Genomic DNA, 9,880 nt, shown 5'->3' with positions numbered 1-9,880 from the left:
GAGTCGTATGCAAGCATGTCGGCTCATTGTGGTTAAAAGTTGCATCAACATACAGCTCATCTGACGCTGGGTACGACTGCTGCCAGCAACACATGGTACTGTAGGTGTGGCGTTCCACTGGTTACAGGGGAAAAAAATAACAGACTTTGGAAAAAGATGAAAAAAATACTGTATGACGTAGGATACTAAACATCTGTGTTTATATATATATATATATTTGTTAAGCACAGACATTTAATGAAACCACAACAATAGTGATATACTGCATAATTGTACTATTTTTTTAAAGTGTTTTAACACACTTTTACATCTATTGAAAACATAAGATGTTTTGCTGCAATAATAAGATGAGTTTTGGACAGACATTTTGTGCCTGTTCCAGTGAGCTACTCTCTCCTTTTCATCACCTCGGGCCCACCAGTGTGCCATTCTGTACCACAACCTATTTCTCTCGCCCCGCGTGGTTAGAGGAGATGCTATAAACCCACATAGCAGTGCATATAGTTTACGTTTGTGTGTTGGCATTTCTGCTAGTTTCCTGTGTTCAGGCTGCTGGACTCAGAGAGAGATTGCAGCCTCGCGATCATGCTCACAACATAACACATTGCTTTACTGCACTGCAAACATATACTGTACGCCAGGCATCGGCTAGAACAAGGTAGCAATGGAGCCAGTGAACAGAGGCAGAGAGCAAGTAAACCGTTGTTTGAGGAACAGGGAAAGTCAATGAAATGTTACTTTCTCCTGTTTACTGTTTCTCATGCTGAATACTGAATGGACAAATCTAGATGAGAGTATCCACTGGATATGCAACAGTGGGTATGAAATGTGGCCATCCGCAGTACTGAAATGGTGACTGCATTGTACCTGGGTGTGATGGTGGAGGTGTTTTGGCAATCCATAAAAAAACACAACATTTTGGACTTTGTGCCTCATTTGTGTCAGTTTGTGTCTCTGATCAAAGTTTCTTTTTTTTTATCACAGCTGATATTTTACAAACACACACACACACACACACACACACACACACACACACACACACACACACACACACAATCATTAACTTTAAAGTTAATGTCCTCAAGAAATTATCATCGGCTTGTGTAGGCAAGGAGTTAATTAAAAGAAGGAGAAGAAGAAATGTCAGATAAAAAAAACACATGCAATGAAAAAGGAAACACTCATAACAGCTTCAGCTGTTTCAATCTGAGGCTGTTCAAAAAGGATCTGCAAAAACATGCTTAGAAAAGTGGGACGAAGTTTGAGTTTGGTACAGTACAGACACATGCACTAAGGCTTCAGATCTTTCTAGGACAACCACAAACCACGCACAAGCTTAATCCCTCAGCTCTGTTCAGATCTATCAGAGAAAAAGGGAGAGACAAAATGACAATCACATGGATGGCTTAATTTGGGCCTGAATTTTTAGAGTTGGAACCGTGTCGATAGCTCGAACACTCTAGGAGCCGTAGTCTCCAAAAAGTGGGTGAACAAGAGTAATAATAAGAACTAGAGTTGCATTTTCATCGGCTTGATCAAAAATTACACAGAGTTACCAAGACAGGCTTACAAAAAATAAGATGGATAAAAGATTGTGGAAGGTGCGCGCGCAAGCTCATCAGTCATTTGTCAGAGGTTTTGAGTCGTATGCAAGCATGTCGGCTCATTGTGGTTAAAAGCTGCATCAACATACACGTTTCCTCATCTGACGCTGCTGCTGCTGCCGGCAACACATGGTGAGTGTGGCTTTCCACTGGTTTACAGAAAAATCTTAACAGATTTTGGAAAAAGATTAAAACAAATATCGGTTTGCGTTTAAGAATATGCTTTGCCGTTCCAGGAGCAATGAGAATCACTGTTTTTTATTAAAAACAAAATTCCTTAGCGGGATAACTTTTCTGAGGCATGTTATATACAAACCCTTCAAAAATGAACTTTGTTAATGGTAACGCTGTATGATGCTGAGTGCTACACATGTCAGCTTTGAGGCAAACATGAAAAACAATGGTTATTGGAAAAAATATCTTATTTAACATATCCTATATAAAATATCTATATAACATAACATTTCTAAAGCACAGACATTTAAATAAACCATAACAATATTGATATATTTACTGTTTATAACAGTACGATGTTTTTGTGCAATACAAGTTTTAGATGGCCTTTTTTGTGCCTGTTTCAGTAAGCCACTCTCTCTCCTTTTGCATCATCTCGGGCCCACCAGTGTGCCATTCTGTACCACAACCTATTTCTTTCCCCCCGCGTGGTTAGAGGAGATGCTATAAACCCACATAGCAGTGCACTCTGAATACAGCATATGGGTGTGTGTGTGTGTGTGTGTGTGTGTGTGTGTGTGTTTGTGTGTGTGTGTGTGTGTGTGTGTGTGTGTGTGTGTGTGTGTGTGTGTGTGTGTGTGTGTGTGTGTGTGTGTGTGTGTGTGTGTGTATGTGTGTGTGTGTGTGTGTGTGTGTGTGTGGGCATATCTGCAAGTTTCCTGTGTTCAATTTGTTTAGTTTTAACAGACATGAAAATGTTGGGGGTTAATCTACTTTAGAAACAATCTGTTAACTGTACAGTGCAATGTTACAGTCCAGTAATACCTGCCAACTGGTGTGTTTATTAGTCTCTAAAGTGTGCTCTAGTCAAAGTTTAATAGTCAAATCAACATGAACTTCACCCACATGCTATTTCGCATGATGTCAAATCACAAAATGAGATATCTGTAAACTATTTTGTATGCATATTTTGCTATTGTTAGTATAATCTGAAAGAAATATACAGTAGATATATCATCTCTCTAAATCCTATATACTCTTTAATCTGTCCAAAGACAATTTCCAATTAACTGTTGGAAACAAACACAGATACTTTACACTGAAACTGCATTAGACTATAGCATAGTCCTCTACACAATGTCAAATTCAAAATATTTAATCACCCCATTTTCCAAGTTCCTGTTAGCTCAAAGATGTTTTCTGTGCCACCAGAAATGCTTTGGGAATTGTTTATCTTGTTGAAACAGTCTCTTTACCCTGTCAAATCAACATGCTATTACATACAGTACCCCCTTTTTAACCTTTCTGTTTGTACCTGATTCAGTGTTAATGTTGTATGCCTCTTTAACAGTAGACCCTTCTCAATCGGCTACTTGCACGACAGGCTCTCAGTGTGCTTGCTTGTTTTTTTTCCGGTGGAGTGTTAACTCTGTTCTAACAGCATCTTCTGTTATGTTTGACTCCTTACATCTTCACACTGAATATCTCGTTTGCCCAATAATAAAAATAATAACAAACATACATCCTTTTTTAGCGCAACATGCTGATTCACTAGGTGCAACATCAAACCAGGTCCTCGAAGACATTAATTACCTCAACAATAGTGGCAGGTTCAAACACACTTGGCTCCACCAGAAAATAAGTGTATAAGAGCCTTTCATAGCCCATTGAGATGCCAAATAATTTCAGAAGTGTAGCAAAGGACTTAAAAGCAATTGTGTACTCAATTCCAAAGAAATATGCACCTATGTTGGATTAGTGATTATATTTGCGTGCCTGTTTTTTAAGTGACATTGCAAATTGACTTCATTGGCATATTGGCCAGACAGACCTAGCATAGTGCTCTACACAATGTGAAATTGAAGGATCCCCCTCCATACTTTTTGTTTATCTCAATTACCATTAATACTGTTTGCTGTGCCACCTGAAAACTATTCATGTTGTTGAAACTGTTGAACTGAAACTGTCTTTTGTTTCCTTTGCCCTGTTGAACTTTTGACTTCATTCCGTTTGTACCTGATTCAATGTTTTTTATGCTAATTGACAGATGCCACATCAATGATGGTGCAATATATCCGCTATATATCTTTGGTTTTCTCTGTGCTTTTGATCCAAGGTAAACATTTTCACATGCTAATGTGCACCTTTGACTCTATTTTTCAACCAAGAGGAAATTAATGTTGCTCAGTAGAACTACAGGGTTCTCACTCGAGTGTCAAGTGTAAAATTCAATGACTTTCCCCGAAAAAAAGACAGAAAAAATGAACTTCCATGATCCAATATAGTTAATGGTACATTGAAATAATTAACCGACCAACGATTTTGCAGCTGCATACTGTTCTCGACTCTTGAGAACTTGAGTGGGAAATAGTGCTAACAACAACCACTCAACAACCACCATTTTAGGTACAGTATCTAGTGGTGTTATATTCACAATGTCTATTACTGTCAGTGAGAAAGAAATCAGACAAATGAAAGTATGGTGTAAAATAATGAATGATCAGAACATGTTCAGAATAGTGCTTTTATGATGACTGTGTACTTTGAATTACAGGATTTTCTTGTCAGGAATGGAACGTAAACTTTACCCATGACCACATACAGTATGTGGCGTAAAATAACGAATGACCAGAACAAATTCAGAATGTGTCGAGTTATGATGCCTGTGTACTTTGAATTGCAGGATTTTCTTGTCAGGAATGGAACGTAAACTTTACTCATGACCACATATGTGCTGTGAGTGGATCCTCAGTGGTCATGCCCTGCTCATTCACTCATCCACCCAATCTCAGGGTGACTAAACTCTTCTGGACCATACATCCTCAACCAAATATAGAGCCCAACAATCTGTTAGATAACCCAAATTACCAGGATCGACTCTTGAACAGTACATATATTGGCAATATCTGCACACTGACCCTGAGAAAGGTGAAGCTTGCAGATACAGGAGAGTATCACCCCAGAATTATTACTGAAAATGAAAACCAAAAATGGCTTCAACGACCTGGACTGCATTTGACAGTAACAGGTGAAGGAACAGCGTCATATTTGGTAAATTACTAGCGTGTCATGTAAATAAACTCCTGTGCTTATTGATAATTTATATTTTCTACATAGACCTCTCTGTGTGGATTCCCAGGCCAGTGACTGAAGGAATTGATGTGAAGATGATCTGCAACATGTCCTGTGGATCGGAAGGTAACCCAAGAGTGATTTGGAAGAAGAATGGAGAAGTGTTACCTTTTCAAGAAGGAAATGATAATGACCTCATCCTCGTCAATGTCAATACTGGACAGGAGGGTGACTATTCATGTACACTGAAGGGTTTTGAGGAACATTCATCTCCATTAGTGAACCTTGCCATCATGTGTAAGTACACAAACAACATGAAGCAAAAATATGGGTATTGAGCGCATCAACGTGATTCAATTTGTAATTTATTGCAACATTATTTTCTTCCTTTTAAGTTGCACCAAAGAACACCTCCATTTCAGTGAACCCATCTCATCTTGTTTTTGAGGGGGATTCAGTGAATTTCACCTGCAGCAGTGATGCCAATCCACCAGTGGAGAACTACACCTGGTTTAAGGTGAATGAGTCCACTCCAGTAGGATCAGGACAGCAGTACAGCATCACTAACATCAGGCCTGAGGATGGAGGACAGTACTACTGTGAGGCCAGGAATGACATTGGTGCTGGAAACTCACTTCCTGTGCTCATCACAGGTATGGGTAAACAAGGTAGAAAATGCCATCATGCAGTCCCTATCCATAATACTCAGCAGTTATTTTATGTTTTTCTTTATTCCTGCATCTATTTCCAGTCCTACCAGAAAACCAAACCTATGTTGCATTTGTCATCGTCGGCGTCATTGTAGCTGCGATTGTGGGCATCTCATGCACTCTCATTCACATGATTAGGTGTGTCCCAAATGTTAGTGAATTCAATCTATTCTACCAACCCAGCAGTCAAATAGTCAAATAATTAATCAATGTTTTCCTTTCCTTTCCACAATGGACTTTTAGAGGCCAGACTAAGGAAGAGGTAAGTATAATTTTCTGTATAGCCAAAAAGGCATTCAGAAACAGACTATTATATTTATTTACGACTGTACTGTATAATTCACACTCAGTTCCAGATATCTGCGGGGAGAAGAGCAGCTGGCTCCCCCAGTGTTGAGGCTGCAGGAGCACCAGAGGATGATACACAGTACTCCACCATCCAGCCCCACAGCCCTGGACAGACCGAAGACACTCAGACGCAGGAGGAGAAGGAGGAGGAGGAGGAGGAAGAGGAAGAGGATGAGGTCCAGTATGTCACTGTGCACATCCGCAGACCAAAAGAGTCAAGGTCAGTCCCTCTTCCACTTGGACAGAGATGGCCTGAACTTATACAGCATTTTACATGCAATGAAATCCTGAAAAAAAAGCCTGGATCTTACATTGTATACCCTGTTTTGCACTATCATTTCTGAAATCTGAAGCCTCAGATATCACCTTGAATCAAACATTACATTTCACACAATCTAAATCTTCTTTTGCTTTAATCATATCCTAACTATTTCTCAAATTGGGTTGTTTGGGCACTTATTATAATTTAGTATGTGTACTGCTCAAGTATGTGTTTTGTATGTTGTGAGAATTAAGATCAGTGCTTGGTCAGGGTTAGTTTAGTTGACTTTTGGTTTGATGCAGCAGAGCAAAGGAATGTGCTTTGCTGTCTAAGATGGAACTGTTGTATTCATTAGGAGTCTGGTACTCTCCTTCAAAACATGCCCGTTGTGTCCATGTGGCTGACAGTATTACTCTCATTGAGCACTGTGATTGTTTTTGATGTTGTCCTGCAGTCCCCCTGTCCAACCAGAGGAGGCGATCACCACCATCTATTCTACTGTGCCAGCCATAAAGGAGCCTAAGCAGAACAAACAGAAGAAGGCCATATCCAGGATGTCTGTAGCAACAGAGCCCCTTTAGGGAGAGCCGGTCCACTTCCTATTAACTCCATTGTACCGGATTGTTCCTGCAATCTGTTGAAATTCCGCTAGGGACGTTGCCGAGCAAGTGATAAATGAATTGTGGTCTATGGGGCTAAGCGGCTAGAACTCGTTTTTTTCACAGTTGACAACTTCATTTCTTAATGTACATTGTCGTAGTAGCTACCTGAGTATAGGTTTTCCACTGGAAATGAAATAAAAAGTCACTCATGTCCTTTCTGCTTTTCATAGGATGGGCCGTTTTCCCTGTAACATGCTAGCATTTAGCTCATGGATGCTCGCGACACTCGCGACCGATTACGACCGTCGTGAAGCTGAACCTTCTTTTAGGTCTATGGCCGTAAAGTGGTTCGCTTGTGTCACGTGACATGAAAACTTTGAAAGGGTTTTTAGGAATAACAACACATATTGAAAATTGTATTGGTCAGCTGATTGTCAAGTCAAGTTATCCTGCATCGCATGCATTAATGCAATTTTAGGAGAAAAAATTATATAACGACAAATGCGGTACTGGGGGGTTCAGCTCCATTGCTACCAATTCATTCATCACTTGCTCGCGATCGCCCTCTAGTTGCAGTACCATGCGGAAGTATTTCGCTAGTGGTCCTTCTCCCCTTATTAGACATTCTCTGGTAGCAACATAATGAGAGATGGCATGGTGTAGGAGGTTTTCTACTTTATCCTCATAGTACTTAGGATACATTGTCTTCTGTGTTTCAGCATGTGCCTGAAAACTCTGTGCATCTCTACAAACAATATGTGTACATGTGTTTTAATATACTGTAACTTATGTCTTGGTATAAGCCAACCCTGTGGTTTTGTATTAGTATACGCTAAAGTTTTATTCTTGTGTTTGTTTGTTTGTTCTCTTAAATAAATTATTCAGAAGGAGTCTTCTCAATTTCTGAATGTGATTTCACATCATCATTTCACTGGTTTTTGTATCGATCTTTACCGTACAATGTTCTAACAAACATGTTGATACAGTACACTTCTTAGAAGACATAATTTGAACAAAATATTAATATTGCATTTATTAAAAACATTACAAATATTGCCAATAGATCAAAACACCAAAGTACAGTAGATCATTGAGCAGTAGCTTTCATGAACACCAGGGGGCTGCGTGAGTTATAATAGTCCAATATTTAAAAACACTAAATTAACATCAAATTTGCATTATTTACAATAGTTATGTAAGTGACCTGTGTGACTGTAACCCTTTGAACAAAACAGATTTGACAATGTGATAGTGACCTTAGCATGTCCCTCTTAATCAGCACTAGTCTCAAACACACTCACTGTATATAGTGTGTTTACAGTAATACAGGTTTTCACACACACACACACACACACACACACACACACACACACACACACACACACACACACACACACACACACACACACACACACACACACACTCTCTCAATGTAATTGTGGTTGTCTCACTTCCTCCACCTGCTCAATCATATACACACACACACACATACACACACACACACACACAAACACACCTTGGTGGTCTCTATTCATTTGCACGTCTTAATAGGAGCACACACGAGTCACCAACAGTCGGTAAGGTGAATACTATACAGTAATATTTGTTCAATTTCCTTTTTATATAACTTGGCTGATAGCAGTACAGTAACTCTCACAATGCAACCACAAATCATTACACTAATTACTATCAATACTATTAAATAATGATTTAAAGTAAATAATAATAATAAAAAAAATCTCTTGGCTTTGCAGATCTGTCAACTGACACTTTGTATGACTTTAGAGATGACCAAGTGCGCTGCAATTTGTGTTACTGTCATTCTGGTCTTGGCCCCAGGTATTGTGGACTTTTTGTGGACATTTTTGATTTGATATAGTTGGGACAGTTATATGCTATGCAACGGTATGTCTATGTATATGTATGATATGTGTCTGTCGTATACCAATTCAGCAACAGAAAATGAATGTGTCTGTGTGTGGCAGAGAGAGAGATAGAGAGAGAGAGAGAGAGAAAGAGAGAGAGAGAGAGAGAGAGAGAATATGCTTATGGTTGGCTTTGTTCACTGACTGTTGGTCCCCTTGTAGATGTATTTGGTTTGAACCGGGGAGTGATCATCTCATCTGAGAATGAGTCTGTCTGCGCTCCAACGGGCTCCTCTGTGGCCATCCCATGTTCTTTCACTATTTCCCCTCATGAAGCATCGGAGAAAGTCTACTGGACTGATAAGGACAATGAAAAAAAGGATATTGCTTTAAAAGATAAATTAAAAGGTCGGGTAGAGTATGGTGACTCTTCAAAGAGGAATTGTACTGTTCTATTCAATGATGTCAAAAAGACAGATTCCAACAAATACAATATTCGCATCAAACTTAAAGGAAAAAATGCATTCAGCAGAGCCCCTGGAATAAATCTGACAGTCACAGGTAATGAGAGCATACATCATCCTGATTTCATGTTTATTTGATGGTTTCTATTGCTGCTTACAAATGAAGATTAATAAGGGTAGTTTTGCAGTTCTGGGTTTCACAACATCTATTTGAAAATACATGTAATTACAGAGGATGGGGAAAGAGGCACTTGTTATTAATGTCATACCATTAAAGGTAGGGTAGAAGATCCTGGAAAAAATATTCCAGCAAAGCTGCTTTTTGAAAATACACAGGTCAAAAGTCCCAACCCCTTTCTTCAGACTTCCCCCGAAGTCAAGCCTCCAGAGTACAGGAACGTGCAATGTTTGTTCATGAGCGGGAGGGAGGAGCAGATTGCAGTTTGATAGATTCTTCGGAATCCAATCATCGTTAACAGTCCGTTCAGTGTGATTGGATAGTGTTTTTTTCCTGGATTGTTCATTCTAGAGGCCACTAAAGCTTTTCATTTTTGTGTCAAAACCTTTAATGAATTGGTTGCAATGGGGGTGTGAAGAGTATTTCAACCAATATGGTAAAAAAAAATGTCTCAGAGAGCATGCTCCAAACATATCCTGCCCCACCTTTAAGTCTTTCTCATATTTTCAATGGTTTTCTCCATAAGATTTGCAGGTTAAAGGTCCCGAGGGAGTGATCACAGGACAAAGCACAAGTATTGTTTGTGACAACACATGCAATC

The 9,880-nt window shown here is 39.4% G+C and overlaps 1 protein-coding gene across 4 annotated transcripts; it reads left to right on the top strand.

The window, feature by feature from the left end:
• Positions 1–3,830: 3,830 nt before the first annotated feature.
• On the top strand, positions 3,831–7,690 carry LOC134083343 (B-cell receptor CD22-like). Of its 4 annotated transcripts, none has more exons than XM_062539669.1 (8): positions 3,831–3,894; positions 4,462–4,806; positions 4,896–5,147; positions 5,309–5,518; positions 5,602–5,698; positions 5,804–5,822; positions 5,911–6,128; positions 6,625–7,690. In XM_062539669.1, the coding sequence occupies exons 1-8, from the start codon at positions 3,837–3,839 to the stop codon at positions 6,749–6,751; spliced, it is 1,326 nt and encodes a 441-aa protein (XP_062395653.1). In that variant the 5' UTR covers positions 3,831–3,836; the 3' UTR covers positions 6,752–7,690. The 4 variants fall into 4 exon arrangements, with proteins under 4 accessions (XP_062395653.1, XP_062395644.1, XP_062395635.1 ...); XM_062539660.1 differs by having other exon boundaries at positions 5,246–5,503; XM_062539651.1 differs by having other exon boundaries at positions 5,246–5,518.
• Positions 7,691–9,880: the final 2,190 nt, after the last annotated feature.

This window comes from Sardina pilchardus, chromosome 1 (genome assembly GCF_963854185.1).
Source record: "Sardina pilchardus chromosome 1, fSarPil1.1, whole genome shotgun sequence".
NCBI classification, from domain to species: domain Eukaryota; kingdom Metazoa; phylum Chordata; class Actinopteri; order Clupeiformes; family Clupeidae; genus Sardina; species Sardina pilchardus.
This window is presented reverse-complemented; position numbering and strand designations above follow the sequence as displayed.

What these genes read in the sequence shown, in the direction of transcription:
- LOC134083343 (XM_062539651.1), top strand. Translation starts at nt 3,837, where the DNA reads ATGATGGTGCAATATATCCGCTATATATCTTTGGTTTTCTCTGTGCTT. An exon ending in CTCTGTGCTTTTGATCCAAG is followed by an intron (nt 3,895 to 4,461) that starts GTAAACATTTTC and finishes TTTGAATTGCAG; the next exon opens with GATTTTCTTGTCAGGAATGG. An exon ending in CACAGGTATGGGTAAACAAG is followed by an intron (nt 5,519 to 5,601) that starts GTAGAAAATGCC and finishes ATCTATTTCCAG; the next exon opens with TCCTACCAGAAAACCAAACC.